The 20359-nt window shown below is 38.7% G+C and overlaps 1 protein-coding gene across 10 annotated transcripts in view; it reads right to left on the reverse strand.

The window, feature by feature from the left end:
* myo9aa (myosin IXAa) overlaps window positions 1-20359 on the reverse strand; it is a 132337-nt gene that overhangs the window by 26957 nt on the left and 85021 nt on the right. For 9 of the 10 annotated variants that reach the window (XM_035999903.1, XM_031290011.2, XM_035999906.1 and 6 more), the window contains 6 exons: window positions 20158-20292; window positions 10803-10924; window positions 7339-7480; window positions 6343-6538; window positions 4742-4861; window positions 2584-2659 (listed from right to left, as the gene is read on the reverse strand). In XM_035999903.1, coding sequence (XP_035855796.1) covers window positions 2584-2659; window positions 4742-4861; window positions 6343-6538; window positions 7339-7480; window positions 10803-10924; window positions 20158-20292 — 791 coding nt within the window. The remainder of the gene's footprint in view (window positions 1-2583; window positions 2660-4741; window positions 4862-6342; window positions 6539-7338; window positions 7481-10802; window positions 10925-20157; window positions 20293-20359) is intronic. The other variant, XM_035999904.1, reaches the window with a different exon arrangement.

Below are 20359 nucleotides of genomic sequence, written 5' to 3' on the forward strand. Positions count from 1 at the left end.
CTACTGGATGGATGTATGGATATATACAATATTATAAATGACGGCAGTAGATCCACAAAGCTCCAGTACGTAAGTGCAAATCAAGTATGTCTTTTGGTTTATATTTCTTTCTGGATCTATACTCTGTCTTTATACGATCTCAGGAAAAGTGTTTAAGGGGTTTATTGTGTGTATGACCAAATCAGAAAATAATGTTTGACGCAACAATGTGGACTAAAGAATAAGCACAAATCTTCAGTTTGCATCTGGCCTACCATATAAAGAAGATGAGATAGAATTTCTCCCCAGTTGATCATCGATCTCAGTAAATGGTGATGGTACAATATGCTCCTTATAGTGACTCCGTGGGCCCATAAAGCACTTTACCGTTGGCTGCTCCGTCTTGCCGACAAGCACCCTGCAGGGACTTAATATTTATCACTCTCCGGGCCCTCCTCTCCAATGCATAGCTCTGACTTTACATCACGGCGGAAGCAGCTGCACAGGGTTTAGTGCTCTTCTTGTATGCAGAGAATGAGTGTGTATGAGCGTACGAGTGAGAGAAAGAGACAGAGAGGGAGGGCAGAGGTTGCAAATCACATTAAGGGGGGATTTTAACAGCCCCAGAATGAGCTCCTGTTTAACAAAAGCCGTGTTGTACGAGCCGCTCGGTGCCACCACCAGTCGCTGTCGTGGGCTACTAATCTCACTGTCCACAGCTAATTAGAGGAGGTGGTAGACCGGGGTCTCAGTGGGCCGGTATGAGAGCTACGCTCAGGGTCACAGCACAGTCCCTCGGTTTTTCTTTTTTAAAAGGCATGCCACTGTTTCAAAGCCCAGAGGTTAATATCACTGCATGAATGATTAAAAACATGTATTACTTATAAAGTATAACAGTATTAGAGAATATATGAACAACAGAGCAACAACTTGACTGTGTAGTGTTTGTGTTTCATGAATATGAGTATCTGTACCCCCCCAATGTCTATGTTATTATAATGTATGTCTTTAAGGTATATTGTGATTTATGTTGTTGTTACTGTCTTTATTGTTTTGTTTTTTTCTTTTTGTGTCCTTTTTGTTTCAGAAAATATATATATAAAAAAAAAAAAGAATATATATAAAAAATTAAGTATGACAGAGCATCTGCAGGAAAGGTATTGAAGGGTTTGTTGACACAATGAGTAGTTTCCAGAGCTCTTTGTACTATGTAGTATGTAAGATCAAATACTACGTTTATGGGACACGGTGGAGGCCAAGCAGGTGAGGACTCCGACAATGAACCACAACATCCACGATTTGAGTGCAGCCGGGGACCTTGGTTGCAGGTCATTCCCCATTTCTCATTCCTCTCATTTCATCTTTTTACTGTCAACTAATAAAAGGCATAACATGAAGAGAATAAAATCAAATAAGCAAAAGGTTTACAAGAAGTTTCCTCTAGCCATTACTGCTCAACTGAATTGTTGTGAATTGGGTGAATAGACCATGTAAATATAGAGAAATATATGTACATTGTATTTTTGTCCTATATCATCTATTTCTCTTGTCTTTTTTTGTAGCAATATGAAAAGTAAATAATACAAAGAAGCAAAAGTGAAACAGAATATAAAACGTAAAAACAAATACTATGGAGATAAATATGTAAGGAATCCATACTTATTTTAAATTATGTTTATGAATATAAACATACTTATTATATTCAGCTTGGATCTGAAACACTATTAGCATGTATTAATAGACAAAATAATGCAAACAAATATGCATAATAATCCAACCTTCATTATGCTTATAATGTCACATTTTGGTTGAGAGTGGTAATGGTTTGACTGTATGGTAATATTTGAGCCTGTAGTGTGTTGTGTTAGATTGATTTACATTGTCAGGTGTACTACCGCAGTGTTTTGTTTATGAATGTAGTCATTAGAAGGACCTGGCTTTGAAATAGGGGTGTGCAAAAAACAATCGATCACATTCGTATCGCGATTCAAGCTCTACTGATTCAAAATCTATTCATATATATATATATATATATATATATATATATATATAAAAATTTATTGTATGTCTACTGCAATCACATGGGAAAAGTAACTACATTTACATACTGAATCTTTTTTTTTTTTTTTTAAGATTATGTTTTTGGGCATTTTCAGCCTTATTTGGACAGATGAAGACATGTAAGGGGAGAGAGAGGGGAATGACATACAGCAAAGGGGCGCAGGTTAGAGTCGAACCCGGGCCAGCTGTGTCAAGGAGTAAACCTCTATATATGGGCGTCCGCTGTACCAACTGTGCCATCCGGGCGGCCGTGAATTTTTTTTTTTTTTTTTTAATCGAGAATCGTTTTTGAATCGAAAATCAATTTTGAATCGACTCTTGAGCCTTAAAATCGATATCGAATCGTGACATTTTCTGAATCGTGCACCCCTACTTTGAATGGTGCATCTGTTTCCACATATAAGTAACGATAATAGCAGTCATTTATTCCTTCAGGTGTATTCATTTCCTGAAAACTCCGACTTGATCGGACAAGTGATGGGAAGCTTTACAAAGAGCTTGAAACCCAATTACAATGGATCTCAAAACCGTACAGGCTCTTACCGTGGGGATTTCTCGTTGATGGTGTTGCTTCCCTGAAGGTCTGACAGCGGCGTACGTGGACTCCTACCGGTCACACCTGATCACCAACAGACAGGTAGGCATCGTGTGAAAGGCAAAAAACGCACACTCTCACACAAACCAGACATGAAGACAAACACTCAAATCCTTCACACCCTTCCCAAGCAAAAAAAAACAACAAAAAAAAAAAAACATGATGCGACACTCCAGTGTTATTGCATTGAGTGTTATGTGCCTTTTTATTGAAAATATAAACAACTGCAGATGATTTAATATTAAAACAAAGATCTGTGAGGTTAATAGTGACTTGCTCTTGTTAGTGTCAAATTATGGAAGATGATACTCAGGAGTTTAGTTTAGTCTGGACTGTAGGTTTGCGTAACACCTTACTTCGTTTTTAAAAAAATACATTTTGGCCCATAATCAATTATCTAATGAAGTAAAGCAGGCAGACGCCATTTAGGTGGAACTACAAAAAGGAAAACTGTGAGCAGAATGGGTTTAATTGGCACCCAACAATGTATTAATTTCCTGAAAATGTTATTCAATGTGAACTTAACCTGATCGAAAATGTAATAAAACTGTAATGTAGTAACTTGACCAACAATGTAATAACATGTCCTGACTGAGAATAAAAATCACTGTTGACGCCGATGAGAAAAGAACATTTCATGAATGTTGAATCGACTGTTTTGTCTTCATCGCCCGCTTGTGTAACGTTAGCGTAGGCGATCCTTGCACGAGAACCAATCAAGCACGAGTATGGGCTGGTTCATTTCCCATTGATAGGGATTTTAATTTAATGCATCTTTGCCTGATAACAACATACCACTTGCCGTCTGTTGTAAATTTCTAATTCTACATAAAGACTTTGCATTTCCAGAAATCCGTGTCAAATGTTAGTGTTTTTCAGTCAGCTAACGTGACACTAAAAGTATTATGAATGTTGTATATTTATACACGCAATACTTTTACACACATCATCAGTTTTGATAAAAAAAAATGGTCCCAGCTGAAACGTCTTACATTATCGGCAAAAATGTTATTACAATATCAGTTAGGACATTTTATTTCAATATTGGTCAAGTTACTACATTATTGGGTTTTAATACATTTTCAGTAAAGTTAAGGTAAAATTGCATTACTTTTTTAGGCGTTACTACATTGTTGGGGTGCTACAAGGCTGCTGTTGCATTACTACAGTGGGATGGCAGTGACAAGCCTACATTTGCATTTACAGTATGTGTTAGCCTTCTTTAAAAAAAAAAAAAAAAGCAATCTGGGAGATCATTTTATCAGGTAACTTAACAGTATACCGTTTTCAGTTTCATCACTTTGTACAACATTTTCACTCTGATCAGGAGCTGCAGGGTGGCACAAAACAAAAATACACAAACACATCTGAGCGTACGGAAATGTTTGGAGAGGAAAGGTGACCTGTGAGAGAAGTGTGTGAAGTCGGCTGTGTGTCCTGCACCACATGTAAAAGCCGCCTGTGAGAAAGTTAGTGATGTCGTATACCCTTCTCAATCTTCTATCACCATCACCAGCGTATGTGGTATTAGTGACAGGTGAAGTTTGTTGATTTTAGATGACATGTGCTGTGGTGGACAAGCAACTACACCCACTGCCCAACAGACAGGACTGGACATGACAGCGTGACTGCGGGACAATACAGAAAGTGATGGACACCTAGATGTGTTAGGCCGTTGTTTCCCCGGACCAAAATTAGCTGATAGAGCAACACAACCGTGCATTTCTCTGCTGCCCTTTTTAGCACAGTGTGAGTGACAGAATGGCTGAAGCATGCTTGACAAGTACAACATGCAAGGCAAGACTAAGAACAAACGCATGCAGGTGCATAAGAAAGAAGGAAGAGGGAGACACAGGGAGCGGAGACCAACAAGCATCTAGTCTAATGATAGAAAATAAGAGTTGTAAATCAAATCACAAAGCAGAAAATAAAAACATTTCTCTTTAAGTTTGAATATTCTTATGATTTTGATCTCTTTTGGCGTGACTTTGGCTGCAGTACAGTGCAGTAAAGTTGAAGATGTTGGTCAGCCTCGCCCCTACAGTTTCCCAAGTCATGGTCTAACATGAAAGTAAGGAGGAGTTATTGTTGTATTGGCAGCCTTACTGTACTTCTCCTCTTTGCATCTCTGCAGGATCTCTAAGCTTCTCTGATGCACAGGGTGCTGCAGAAAGCTAAAACTATCCACACTTTTCAAAACTGCACAGGGAGCAGCGTCATCATGCCCTTGGAGAAGCAAAACAAAAGAAAAACAAGAGAGAAAAAACACAAGGAAAGAGAAAGGGGGGGAAGAGAGAGAGAGAGAAATGACAGATTAGACAGCGAAGAAGAAGAGATGCAGTCGTCTACTGGAGAGATACCTGTGCAAGACTTCTGGAGAGAAGATGATTGACATTCAAAACTGCAGTTGGTGGCAGCAGTAGGATGGTTGTCATTGTAGTTCTGTGAGTAGGTGTTTGCCCCCCAAAGGCACTTCCATACAATGTCTTCTAGAAGTTTTTCTGTCACCCAATTCTACACTCCTCTTACAACAAGGAGGGAGTATTTAAAAGGTAATTTAACTCACAACTTACTTAGCTCTTAATAATTAAAAAAAGAAAAGAAGAAATAAAATCAAAAACTTGGCATTTTAAAACCTTTAAGTCATTTTGCAGAAATGTTTTAGAAGACATGTAACAGGTTCCCTTGGGTGACACTGATATCGTTAGAGTTCAGTTGGAAGGATTTCTAAAAGATATCTAAGGATAAGCAAAGGATACAAGACTTCTATTTTCACATTACAACGTCAGGTGTAAAACTTAATGTGTAGGGAGGATCGAGAGGGTGCAGAGCGCAAGTCGGATTCATACGACGGCAGTGCCGAAAGAACATCTGACGGTTACATCTCTCGCATATCAACTCTATCAAAAGCCAAAGCCGAAAGGGACAAAGAAGGAGCTACTGTAAATACATGGCGGCACTATGCACACATACTACAGAACAGAGACTACTGCAACACAAACTATGGCGGAGATAAAGCGAACTATAATAACAAAAGAGGACTAAATCGTAACTGCATGGCATGTGAGAATACAGTACTGTGCGTGGCGGGAAAACTGAAAAATTCATGTTTGTAATTTCATGCAGTTTATTGGCTGAACGGAGCTCATTTGTTTTTCCAAGATCACAACCCGTCTTTACCCGAGCTGCTTCAGTGGTGGCAGACACTTTTAGCCAACAGTAAACTTACAGTAAACAGTAAGTTTCAAATACAAAGCAAGAGGAGGCAAATAATCGAATAACCATTATTATAACCATTATTCGCTCCTCTGGATTTATTAGTTTGCTAGTTCACCACTATTCCTGCTTTACTAAAAAGCACCTGTAATGCTCGCATGCCATTCAGTAAAGTCAATAGCCTTTCCCTCTCTATGGATTCTTTGGTGCTGTTTTGACACAGCAAGCACAGATTTGAATATCTATTCTAAAATAAATCCTGCAGCTGTAAAATGCTGTAAATTAATAACACAGGCACAAATGAATGAACATCAGTAGATGCCTTAATAGAAAAAAATGATATACTGTATATGACATTTGTTGATGACATGTCGTCTTTGGCTTTCGATGCTCAGATAAGATTTCTCCGTCTATCTCCTACATCAGAACACACTCTGCCTCACCGCTATAATGTGCATATTAGTGGAGTTTCTGTTAGTGTGAGAGCTCACCAGTCTTCTTCTGCGCGTGTCTCTTCCCAGCCTCTCGGAAAGCCACCAGGGCCCTGAAGTAGGCTCGGAGTACCGCCCAGCGGAAAGTGGCTGACGGGTCGATGCCCATCAGCCCGCAGATGAAGGCGTTCTTGCTGCTCTTCAGTAAAGCTACGATGTCCGGACGCATGTGGTCTGTGTTCTTCTCTCTGAAATCCTGTGTGACAAAGAAAAAAAGGGTAATAAATGATATTATTTGTTTATTGTTTTGGATACCCATTAGCTTAAAAAATACTGGGAGAATCACCGATCCTGCTTTTGATTTCGATGAAGCTCATTTCGATCAATTTTCGATTTAGAATCAAATTTCTGACGCCCCTATCTAATACTGATGGCGAATAACTTGTACCTGTCCACAGAAGCCCTGTACATAACTGTATATTTCAGGGGTCTTCCATGTTTTTTAGGCCACGGACCCATAGCTGAAAGAGAGACGGAGCAGGGATTTTTTTTTTTAAATGATTCAACAATAACTTGGGACCCAACTGCAGTAACTCTAACGACCCCGTAAGGGTCACGGATCCCCTGTTGAAGATCTCTGGTATATTTTTTATAGTTTAGTCTTGGGATAACTAATTGTTATTTGTCCACATATATAGTGGGATATGTATTTGTTTGACCAGAGCACTCCAATAGAGCCAAAAAAACAGTAAGGTGTAGCTTCAAATGTGTGACTTGAATGTAATCTGGCTGTAACTAATAGTCTGTTACGCATATCAATAATACTAGTATGGTATGAACAATGAAGAAGGAGAATATCTTTTTACATTATTAGCTTTAACAAGGTTGATGATGATGATGACGTGGGTGTGAATGTGTGAGAAAAACAAACACTTTTCCTCCCACAACAAAAGCTCACAAAAACACTACAAAAACAAAGCAGAGGATGGTGGCTGCCCTTGCTCTTCCCATTCTCTCTGATCAACGAGTCGGTGTGGAAGTGAGGGTTACACTGACCTTAACCCCGTACTTGACCTTGCCCGCATAGTGTCGGATAATGAAGGCGGGCTCCATGACAGCAGGGAACTCGATGTAGCTGTTCCCCTCATGCTGCCTCTTGAACTTATCCAACAAGGTCTGGTTGGTGGCTTGAGGGAAACTGGAATAAAAGCACAGAAGAGTTTGATTTGAAGAACAATGGGTTTTTACATTTGTTTAACCCTTGTGTTGTCTTCCTGTCGACTATCCAACTTTTTTTTTTTATTTTCTGGGTCACAATTTGAAATTAAATCTTTTTTCAACCTTTTTTGGCCGTCATTTCGAAACTTTTGTTGCTTTTCCCGATGTTTTAGTTAATTTTTTTCTGTCCCCTTTTTTAAGCTTTTTCCGACATTTTTGTCACTTTTTTCAATATTCAATGTTTATGTATTATATATATTATATATTTTTTTCAAATGCTATAAAATTGAATAAAACACCCAAATTCAATGAAAGTAGTGAACCGATCATTTACTTTACTTGCGAAGAGCGTTGTAGGGAACCATCCACGTTATTTCTTTTGACAATTTGGTTGATGGAAACCCAAATTTCTTATATAGACTTATTTTCAAATGGGTCGAATTTGACCCGAGGACAACAGGAGGGTTAATGTGAAAGCAGTTCAAGAAAGGAGCCAGGAAATCACATTGTTGATGCACTTGTTTAAAGCTCTCAAATACGTCATGAATGCTGCAGTATAGTAAATCACACTGAAAATGTTCGACAGATTCCTCATCTAATCCTCCAAAAAGAGCATGATGAATTAAAGACGTTACTTTTTCCACCGGTCTCTACTCCAGTCAGAACAACAGTTATTACAACAGTACATCCACTGGAAACGTAGCGAGTTATCTGATCTGTAACCAGCTTCGACATTTCATCCTCTGACGCCACAGGTTGAGGATTATCACTTTGAGCTGATCTCGGCTCAGATTTCCCTCCAGTCCTTTAATATCAAGAGCCAGCGATTCTGCAGAAAATCAACAGCTTACAGGAAGGGAAGAGGAGGAGAAAGAGACACCAGGGGTTTTTGGAACGGGGTGAAACCTGACCTATGAAAACAACACAGCCAAAGACTCAGTGCTTTCCAGCTTTTCCAAGTGGGAGGAATATGATTCAGTGTCCAAATGGAGAAGAGGGGGAAATAGAGGAAATACTGTTGCATTACAGTCATGAACTTGAAAGAATTAAATTTACTCTGCAGTTTAGAGGGTTTACATTCGAGGCTACTCCATCTTACATTATAGTGATTTGAAGAAATACTTTCATTTAATAATAATTCTTTATATTTAAAGCAATTGAAATGTGTTTATTGTTTGAAATGTGACAATGTTTTCCATAATGTGTGTAACACAGTTCATATTTTTATTAGTTGCCTTCTAGAGTGAGCAGTGGGTTAAGCTGATTTGTCTGTGTCCCATCCATTTATTATATATAACTGCCTGTCCTATTCAGGGCTGAAGTCGATCCCAGAGGCGGGGTACACCGTGTCGCCAGGCAATCACAGGGCTGACACATAGAGTAGAAACAGACAAACATTCACACTCCCATTCCCATTAGAGTCAACAATTAACCTACTGTAATGCATGTCTTCAGACTGTGGGAGGAAGCCGAGGAACATGCAAACACATATATCGGTTTCGAACCCGGAACCATCTCGCTGTGAGGCGACGACGGTGTTAATCACTGCACAACCGTGATTGCGACCTGATTTGTTTATGTTGTCTATGTCAACGTGTGCAGCTGCTTTCATTGTATTATGGCCACTAGGGGGCATAAGAACTCCAAAACAAGCTGACAGACACATGCCTGACATACTGTCTATACCTAATGAGGTTAAAGGACAATTCCGACCGTTCTCTGGGATATGTTTTCATGCTAATTATATGTGTCTCTAGCTTGAAACAAGCTAGCGTAAACCGGTGATTAGCTTATAACGCTAGCCTTCGGGGCAGAGGGTAAATCGTTATTTCTACACCACTAACAATGCTCAAAATAGCACCACACTTCAACAGTTCGTTTGACTGGTCATGACTGTTTTCCCAAGATGGCGCCTGCCTGTATAGAGAACGGTCTTTATAAACTATCTTTTTAATACTGTCTGTACACTTACAAAGTTCTCAATGCTTCGGTTTACATGTAGGGACCCTCATTATGCTACCGTTGAAGTGTGGTGCTATTTTGAGCCTTGTTAGTGGTGTAGAAATAGTGATTTACCCTCTGCCCCAAAGGCTAGCGTTATAAGCTAATCACCGGTTTGCACTAGCTTGTTTCAAGCTAGAGACACATTTGATTAGCATGAAAACATATCCCAGAGAACGGTCAACTTGGTACACATGTTATTAACCCCTAGGTTCATTTTGAGCCGGAATTGTCCTTTAATACAGTTAACATGAAATGGTCAATTCTTTAATCCCTATGCAATCTCCTTTTATCTCTGTTTATGTTGGTTTTTAGATGCTAAATATTCATCTTTCTTTACCAGCTAGTCACTTAGTCTGTCTGCCATTAGGTGCTGTGCCGTAATACAAAAACAAGGAGCTGAAAGAGGCTAAAAAGCTCTGCAGGGCCCTTTCACATTATATGGAGATGTTTTAGTCGTTTTAAATATATAAGCATGCAGCACTCTACAGTGGTGAACAAACATTGATGCTCTACAGCACTGGTTCTCAAACTGTGGTAAAAGTACCACTGGGTGGTGCACAAGCTCCCTCTAGTGGTACGTGTATGGAATCTCTGATATATTTTAAAAAAAATGAAATAAATATATTAAAAAACATAATACTATAGAAATACTACAACATTTTGAATCATAATACTTAAACTATGATCAGTTAAATGTCAATTAAAATAAGTGTTTCCTTACATGTAAATATTTGTGTTTTGATATCAGCCTGCTACGCAGTCACGTTCATGAACGGAGTGTGCATACATCCAGAATTCGTTAAGAGCTGGAGGGACGGAGGAAGTACAGCATGTCTGTGGCTCTCAACAAATAATGTTTTTAGGAATAAACCTGCCTTCTGCGTGAATTGTCCGTAGCTGAATAGGGTAGGCCTATGCTACTCTATTTTAACGTGGGCCATAACGGTGCTACTTAAAGAGCCTAATATTTTCTGAAGTGGTACATGGTGTAAAAAGTGCTCTACAGCTTATGGATGCCCATTTGGAGTTTTTTGTATGTATGTTCAGCTGTCAGTATGAAGACAGACAGAAGTCAAGGAGAGAGAGGGAGGGGTGTGACATGCAACAAAGGCACCGCAGGAATCATATTGGGGTTATGCCAGTTATATGGCGTGCATCTCAACCATTCAACCATCAGGCTGCCTGTCAATTTAGCTTTAACCTGCCTGAAGCAATTGACGGTTTACCTCACAGGAAAAACTAGTTTCCAAAAGAAACAAACTAGTCCAACAGGAAGCCAGACGGGCGGAAAGACTCACTTGCACTCTTCATCCAGTAGGTGAAACAGCGCTGTGGGCTTCTTGCTGATCAGGTTGATGCAGCCTGTGTTGTCGATGTAGTCGATGTTGTGCCAGCTGATGCCCTCTGCTCTGTATTCCTCCTGCAGGGACAAACCATACAAACAGAAGGGCTCAGTGTCGGTGATACCTTCAATAATAATAAAACTTTGCTTCCAAGCATTGTAATTGGTGATGTTAAAACTGTAGACTTCTTTGGTTGCATTTCTCATGTCATTAGCTCCTACTGAATAAGAACACTGTGCCTTATTTCATCACATTATGTAGCAAATACAAAATAAAAAAAAAAATCACATCTGTATTGTACTTTTACATTTTAGATCAGGGGTGTCAAACTCATTTTAGTTCATGGCCCACATACTCCTAATTTGATGTCAAGTGGGCCAGACCAGTAAACCACTCCAGAAAGATCAGAAACTTTATCTGCCACAAAGTTTCTTGTCAGCTTGATGTTGGCAAACGCAAGCGGCTTCTGCTATGACAGCGTTCTAAGGCCACTGTAGGAAAAAAATAATGTTACGGACCCGGTAGAGAGGGGTAATATTACGAGAGAATTATTAAATTATTAAATTTACAGAAAATATTCTCTGAGATTAAAGTGGTAAATTTGGAATTGGAATTAATTACTTCTCTGCAATTTTCACACTTTGCAAGGTCATCCAGTGGGCCTGATTGGACCATTTGGTGGGCCGGTTCTGGCCCACGGGCCGTATGTTTGACCCCCCTGTTTTAGATGCAGAAGAAGAGCCTCAAAGTCTGCGTCAAATTCAGTTTTAGGCCATAATGCGTACAGTACATGTGGTATCAAAGACTCTAGGCACCCATACAAACAATATTAATTATCAAAGTGCCGTCAAACACAGACAACCTGCCTGTTTTACATGTTTCAAGCAAAGCAACAATGTTGTTTACATGCCTTCTTTCATATTATTTCCCTGTGCTATAAAACACTCTTAGATCTTGGCGGGCCTCTTGGTGGTTTAATAATGAGAGAAGCATTCAGAGCTTTTATCATTAATTCATCCCCATACATGTTATTTTCCTGTGTTCCTGGGAAAGAGATTTAACCAATAAAGACCTTAATCTATAAGGTTTCATCAAAATCACTGGAATCTCCTTTTCTCTGGTTTCTTCTTTTGTTACCCTAAAAAAAAGTTCATTACTGTTGCTTACTCCACAACTGGAGAATAAAGCTGACAAGAAGATGACCTTCTTCTTCAGTATTTGGTCAAATAAAAAAATAGTTGAGTGCTGATAGGGGAAAACTGTTGGCCATTCTTGTAGAAAAATGTTTGCAACAGTTTGAGAGAATCATTCTGCAAAACATTCTTCCTTCTTTTGCACTGATTTGTAGTTTGTGCCGGCGCTCTAAATACAAGCAATCCAACTGATTCCATTCGACTCTTATCAACAAAAGATTTATTTAACGGTTGTTTTTTTAACTAACTATATCCTTCAACACCGGCTGTTACTCCCCCACTGAAAAGTGCAGCTGGTTGGTCATTTTGGACACATTACAAAATCTGAAAGAAGAGACGTTTTATTTCAAGACACAAGACAGCGACAGTGTTTCGTCCGTGGTAAAAAAAAACATCTGTCCTCTTCTTCTTTAGGAACATTTGGTAACACTTTACTTAAAGGAATCTACATAAGAGTGACATGACACTGTCATGAACACATGACTCTGTCATGACACTGTCATGAACACATGAACCCTAACCATAACCATAACTAACTTGTCATGACAAAAACCGAATGACACTTACTAAAAGAAGCGTTATGTCATAAACGTTTATGGCTTGTTTCTAAATGTTTATGACACGCTCATGACAGTGTTATGTCACTCTTATGTAGATACCTTCAAGTAAAGTGTAAACAAACATTTAAAGCAGTCATTTATGGGATGATTGTGAATGCTAACTCGTGGTGCAACAAAAAAACAGCCATAAAGTCAGCAGTCAACTGACTCAGTAATGTCAATAACACAACAATAAATATCTAAAGGTTGCCTCGATTAGCCACCATAAGCTACTAGTCATCCCAGACCAAGTGAGGCTGTAGCAGCAAGACATCAACTGAACAACAGTCTGTTTTACTGCTTATGAGCTTAGTTTTTCATTTGTTTGAAAAGGAATGTGTCATCTTTTCTTTCAAAAGTTACACTTTAACATCAATGATGCTGGACAATAAACTTAAACTGGATAGAAATGACCAAAGGTGAAATGCAACTACTGCAAGTATATTTGGTAACACTTTACTTGAAGGTATCTACATAAGAGTGGCATGACACTGTCATGACACATGAACACTAACCCTAACCCTAACAATAACTTGTCATGACAAAAACCGAATGACACTTACTAAAAGAAGCGTTATGTCATAAATGTTTATGACTTGTTTATAATGTTTATGACACGTTCATGACAGTGTCATGTCACTCTTACGTAGATACCTTCAAGTGGAGTGTAACCGTATATTTACTCAAGTACACATTTGAGGTACTTAACTTGAGTATTTCCATTTTATGCTACCACTCCACTACATTTATTTGACACTTCTAGTTTCTCTTTACATAAAGGATTTGTTTATATGATATGATGCAGTACAACAATAAAAAAATGCTTGCTCTTACATTTACCATTAGTGATAAAAACAGAATAATATAATATTCTGTAACAATATAACACTTTTGAAGGCTAATGAGTACTTACTTTTTATACTTAAAGTACATTTTGCTGATAATACTTTTGTACCTTTACTTCAGTAACATGTTGATTTCAGGACTTTTACTTGTAATGGAGTACTTTTAGACAGTGGTATTAATACTTTTAACGTTTTTTTTGTAAAAAGGATCTAAAATTTCTTCCACAGCTAAAAGTGACCAAAAATCTTTCCTAAAAATATTGAAGATGTTTTTTTTGTTGTCTTTTTAGACAAATGTTGAAGAAGGAACTAAAAACATGGTATGAACAAAGGTATAACTGAATTACGTTTTAAACTGATATTGCCTAATGTTGTTTAGTGTCATCTGTGCACTTCTGTGACCTTTTAGTTTAATGTCTGGCTGCAAACCAAATTTCCTCCTGGATAACAATAAAGTTAAAGCTGTACAACATGACGTCATAGTTGTCTTTGATGAGTAACTTACTCGTGTCGTTTAGTAACACTGGAGACACACGCGGGCTAAAAAACTATAAAAGGCACACCTGTGCAATATAATCCAATACCACAGACCTGGATTAAACATTTGTGAAGTTTATAACATGCAATTTGTGTGTCAGATGGGTGCCAACTCAAGTCTTTGGTAATCACTAAGCTGTGGTTTGAGGGGGTGTTGTACTGTATTGGATTGCATTATATTGCACAGGAAACGGTATCCACCCCCCCCTCGACATGCCTTTAAATCATCTTCCATCAACTACTGTGATTCACTCTTATTTTGACTCAACCAACCATAACAGGTCTCCAAAAAGTGCAGAATCAGCTTCGACATGCCTGCTCTACAGATTGTCTTCATATTTTGTCTACAGTTGGTGCTAATAGTGTTTTATGCATTAAGCCCAAACATTATATTATAAATGATAGCCCATTCTGTCATCCTGCTGCTTTACATGCTTTAATACTTTAATAAGTAAACTTGCTGGCTTCATCCGTCTGTTAAAGTGATGGTCTGTTTTATTGAGACAAAAGACAGGGAGAGAGCAGCGGTGAGCTAAAACTACACGATAGCTGCCCTTGCTGCTTATTTTCTAATGTCCGACAGTGCACATGCATCGGATGACAGGACGGTTTTGCACACATGCTGTACATGCATGTAAAGAATTTTGCTGGATTTATTTGTCCGTATAGTTGGTATGAACGAAAGTCAAAACTATAGGGAGAGACTGTTGGTCAAATTCTTACTATTGTATGAGGTTGTTTTTTTTTTTTAACCTCTTCTGCCTCGTCGCTAACTAACAGAATCTAACATAAAATCATTCCTTTCATGGTGATTCGTAGATTATTAAACAGATTTTATTTTCTTTGTGAAGAAGAGATAATTAATTAGTGGTGGAAGAAGTACTCACTTCTAGAAATAACACGGTGTAAAAATACTCACAAGTATTTACAATTAAAAATCTTACTTAAGTAGTATTAAGTATATAGTATTAAGTATTAGCATCAAAATACATATACCTAAAGTACTAAAAGTAAAAGTACTGTACCCATTACAGAATGCAGAACGGACTATTTCAGAATAATACATATAATATCACTGGATCATAATTATTGATACATTAATGTGTAAGCATCACTAGTGTTGCAGCTGCTGAAGGGGGGGAGCTAATTTCGACTATATACTGCCAGGTAGTGTAATCTAGAATAAATCCATAATTCACTCTAGCGTGGAAATTGTACTTATCATCGTCTGACTGTTGTACCGGCTTAGATCAATTACTAATTTGTATCTTCAGTTAAGATCAGTGCCAAACTGCTAATTGACTCATGATTATACTGTATTATTTTAGTATAAATATTATTATACTAACATTCTCTTCATCCATTTCATGTCTTTAAACAATGTGATTTCTGGCAGAGAGGTTGTTTGAAAAGGTCGGAAAACAGAGCAAAAGAAGAAAATAAGTACTATTCCCCCTTAAAATGACCATCAATTTGCCCTTAAGCAAACCACTTAGCCCCTAACTGCTCCCGACAGAGTGACTCACTGGTCGGTGGATGAATGGAAATATACTGTAACTGTAGACGAGGGTGTGAAGCTGGTTTCAGCGGAAATATGAAGCATGCCAACTCTTTCCAACTTCTCCTGGTTGAATCATTTTCAGAGGCTTTCAGGCTGCCTCAGTGGTGTACATCGATTTTTCCACACACAACTAATGCGATACTGAATCTACTGTAGGAAATTAGGACTTTATAGGACCAGTTTCCTCAGATCAAATCTTTGGTGGGGTTTTAATCAACTCGTTTTCTATTTAATGAACTTGTTTACTATAAAAAAAAAAAAAAACAAGTTCATTTTGTTTACAGAGACGTTAAGCAAAAATGTTGATTTTATTCTCTCATTGGCCTGAAAGGATCCAGGGTGCCTGATAGAAAACGTGACTGTCGAGGCGGTTTGATCCATGGAAAACATTAGAAATCAATAGGAGAACACATTTACTGTTCACATGCAGAGTGACTGGGTGTTGTGGGGGTCAATATATTGGAGATCAGGAAGTGGGTGGACATCAATTCTGTCATTATCTAACTGAATGGTTGTTTACTGCAGCGTTTCAACCATCTGACAAAACACTCAATGACAGTACATCAGCTGTGTGCACACACACACACACACACACACACACACACCCCATATGGACACCTATGATATACAATGGGCCTAATCTTGCACCCGGCGCAGCACAGCGCAAAACCCGACGCAAGTGTCAATTTCCCATCCAGCACCCACGTCGTTTAAATAGCAAATGCACCTGCGCCCATCTTTGCGCCCATGGGCGTGCTGGTCTTACAGGGTGGTGTGTTCAGGTGAATTCTTGGCATATTGCTATCTTGAGGCAGTGGGAAGTGATCGCGCCAGTGACAAACAAAAACCTGGTCTAAAGTCAATAGCGCAGCATTTCATTGTTATTTTAACAGCAAATTTGTAAAATGCGCCTAGGCTATAAATACTACAGTGCAAATCCACCATTATAATAGCAATGCGCCAAGGTACAAACGCGCCTGGCTTTTAAAGGGAATGGGAGATGACGCTCTGATTGGTTTATTGCATGTTACGGCCAAAACACACCTATGAATTAATGAAGACACTTAGTACAACCCTTTTGAACCATGCGCCCGGCGCCCTTTTTTCCGTTGTCAAACTAGCAAAAGTGGATTTGGACACGCCCTAAACGCACCTGGGCTATGCGCTTCACGCCGTGCGCTTAGATCGTTAAAATAGGGCCCAATATGTACAAGCAGAGTAAGTTTAGACTAATCCAGTAGTAAGTAAAGAACGGCCATTTCTGGGCAGGGTATTGTTAAATTAAATTTCCCGGTGAAAGAAGTAAACACAACCTCTGCAGGGAATAAACTTGTTGTTTCTTAAAATTTAAATCACTTTATCACACTATCACGTGTTACTGGCGCCCATTATATAGTGTTTATTACAACAGAAGGTATTTTAAAGCAGCCATATTATGCTCATTTTCAGGTTCATAATTGTATTTTAAGGTTGTACCAGAATAGGTTTACATGGTTTAATTTTCAAAAAACACCATATTTTTGTTGTACTGCAGTGCTCTCTCTCACTGCTGCAGATCCTCTTTTCAGCTGGTCTCTGTTTTAGCTACAGAGTGAGACCTCTTTTCTTCTTCTTCTTCTGTACTATCTTTGATTGCACTCGCACATGTACAGTAGCTCAGATGTAGATCATGTCAGCTAGCTAGCTCCATAGACAGTAAAAGAAAGGCTGTTTCTACAACTTCGGTCAGTTACAAGGCAGGATTAGCTGGGAGACTTCTAAATGAGGGCGCACATGTAAGTAGTTCTTTTGTTGATTATGGTGAACTTGTGTGTGTTGTAGCAGTGCTTTGCTATTGAGAACGAGGTAGCATGCTAGCGTTAGCATGCTAGCGTTAGCTACGAGCTAATGGTTGCGGTTAGCCTGCTCATTTCGGCTTGTGACGTCACAAGCCGTGCCGATTTTGAACAGCTCACCCAGAGACTGAAGGCAGGACACATTCAGAAACCGTATCTCACTCTAAACAGCATGGATGGATTTTTTTCAAAGTTTGTATGTGTGTGGAAGCACCAGAGACACAACATAACACTCCAAATCCCAGAAAAAGTGATTTTTTCATAATATGGGCACTTTAAGAAGATAAGTGTGTCTCCTATAGCCCCAAGGGTGTGTCTTAGCCAAATAGGGTGTCAAGTTACTCTTTAATGAATGGAAGTAATGGGGAATGGATGACTTCAACATAAAATCTGGGAGGACCAAGGCAATCCATCTAGGACCATGAGGAAAATGGTCATGCATCAAAAAAAATAAATAATAGTTTTTAGTATACACCATTAACACAAAAAAAGAAGATGCAGCACACAGACAAAAACAGGATGAATTTAGGGCTGTAATCAACCAAAGATAATCTTGGTTGACTGAAGTCCTGAAATTTCGACTAAAAATCGACTGCGGGGGGCGAAAAAAAAAAAAAGCGTTAGATTAATTAGCTGCGCAATACTTGGTAGCCTTGTCCGCCTAAATGAATTATAAATAAACATAAAAACTAGTAGACTATTTGCAGTATATTAAATCGTTTTTTAACCTAATTATTTTGCACTGAAATGACACACTCAAGTCTGTCTGTCGGCTCTGACAGCGTGCACCTGCACCTGCGCAATATCATAGCCTATGATTTCCGAAAATAGTACTATGTCAACTAGTGCTATCAGCACAAGAACTGTTGAGGAATATGCAACATAATACTATACAATAATATACAATAAGACAATTGTTTTTGTCATATGTTATAATAACTGACAGATATTATCATTTCAGCAGCTCTGTGCAAGTCCTCGCACAGAGCGAGGCTGAACATAGGAGCTCAGCTTCGCGGCTAACCCTGGGGGATGCTACCGTAGTTGCGGGCGGGTGCGCCTGCAGTTATAAAACGATTATTAGACTAAAACATTAGAATATGCCAATTCTGATATGTTCATATAGCCTACTCAAAACAGACGGGGCAACCTAACGCAGACAAGTTAGCTTACCGTTTTTAGGTGATATGCCATGTTTGTAGTTGAGCTGTGATATGCAAACTGTTGCTTGCAAACTTTGCATTCGACTTTTTTTCCATTATCTATTTTTGTAAAATGCTGCCACACTGCCGATGTATTTGACATGGTAGAGGAGGACTGACTATAAATTAAACGCTCACGATTAAATATATATTCAGCAAAACACTAGACCAAGGCCTTCTAGTACTTTCTTCATTCCGTCTCCAGTGGGTTGGGCTGATCCAAAAAGTGAAAACAAGGGGGGTGTTCTGAAGACAGATACCAGAAGATGTATTTGTCATGACAACTTGACATTAAATGTCTTTGGAGTGTCCTTATTAAGACAACTTGACATTAAACAGGATGACATTATGTCAAGTTGTCATGAGACATCCTCTGGTAATGTCATCCTGGTTAATGTCAAGTTGTCATTACAAAGACATCCCAAACAAATGTAATGTCAACTTCTCATGACCAAGACAACTTCTGGTAATGTCACTTTGATTAATGTCAACTTGTCATAATCAAGACAATCCAAACAATGTCTACCTGTCATGACAAAAAAAACGAATGACACTTAATGACAGAAGTCATCAACGTTTATGACTTGTTTATAACGTTTATGACACGTTCTTGACAGTGTCATGTCATGATTATGTCAATACCTTCAAGTAAAGTGTTACCCTTTTGGTATTCAAATTTAAAAAAACAGCACATGTGGATAATGTGTGCAAGCATAAATGTGATGTTCACATTTCTTCCCTGCAGATGTTGCATTAAAACATGCATTGACAACTTGTTTGCGTTATTAAGCTCTTAAACTGTGATTCTTGGGTCATAACATTACTACAGAAACCATCAGATCATATGAAGAACAAACATCTTAACACAACAAGTCCTGAATGTACAGAATTCTGCATTTCCCTTTCCTGAACCTCCAAAAACAAAGAAGTCTTTGAAGTCTGTTGTCATGACACATCTACAGTGTAAGTCTTGGCATATTTATGACATGGGGGTAAGACAGGGTTTCTGAACAACTGTCTTTGTACAAAACCGGAAAGACTGAGGACTTCATGTCTTGGTGTGAATGGCATGGAAGCCCGCAAACATGTCAGGGCAGGTCTGCCGATTCAGTCAATCTCAAGGTAAACACAATGTTTAACTTACAGGCAAATCTTACAGGTCATGACTTTAAAAAGCTCCTTTGAAGTTATTCAGCTCACTTAAGAGAACATACATCCTCAGTCGGGGTGGTCACAAGGAGGGTGAGTTAAGTCATATGGCTGTCAGCAACCCTGTAGCATAATGTGATGAAGAATTCCGCCATTGTTTTGGTGTCATTGTAATGTACGTGCACTGCTCCGAGTGATAAGCATGAGGGATTTCCTTGGACATGGTCAAAGCCAAAGAACTTAAGCGGGTAAATCTAGAATATATTAAAATAACAGTTGCAATCATACAGTAGCTCAGAAGTTCAGCTGCCAGTCAAAGCCTTAAACAGGACGCCAGTTCCTAACAATTGTTAACCGTGAGAAAGTAGAACTTTTAAGAGATGTCTTACTTGTTCAAGCTTGAAGATGTGCTGGTTGAAGTAGTGCTGGAGACGCTCGTTGGCAAAGTTGATGCAGAACTGTTCGAAGCTGTTGTTCTCATAATCCTCAAACCCAAAAATGTCAAGCACTCCAATGGACAGGATCTGAGGATGACAAACAAAAACAGAAAAAAAAAAGAAATCTTTAATCCAAACATTCATCAGTATTTCA

This window comes from Sander lucioperca, chromosome 3, assembly GCF_008315115.2.
Source record: "Sander lucioperca isolate FBNREF2018 chromosome 3, SLUC_FBN_1.2, whole genome shotgun sequence".
Taxonomy (NCBI): domain Eukaryota; kingdom Metazoa; phylum Chordata; class Actinopteri; order Perciformes; family Percidae; genus Sander; species Sander lucioperca.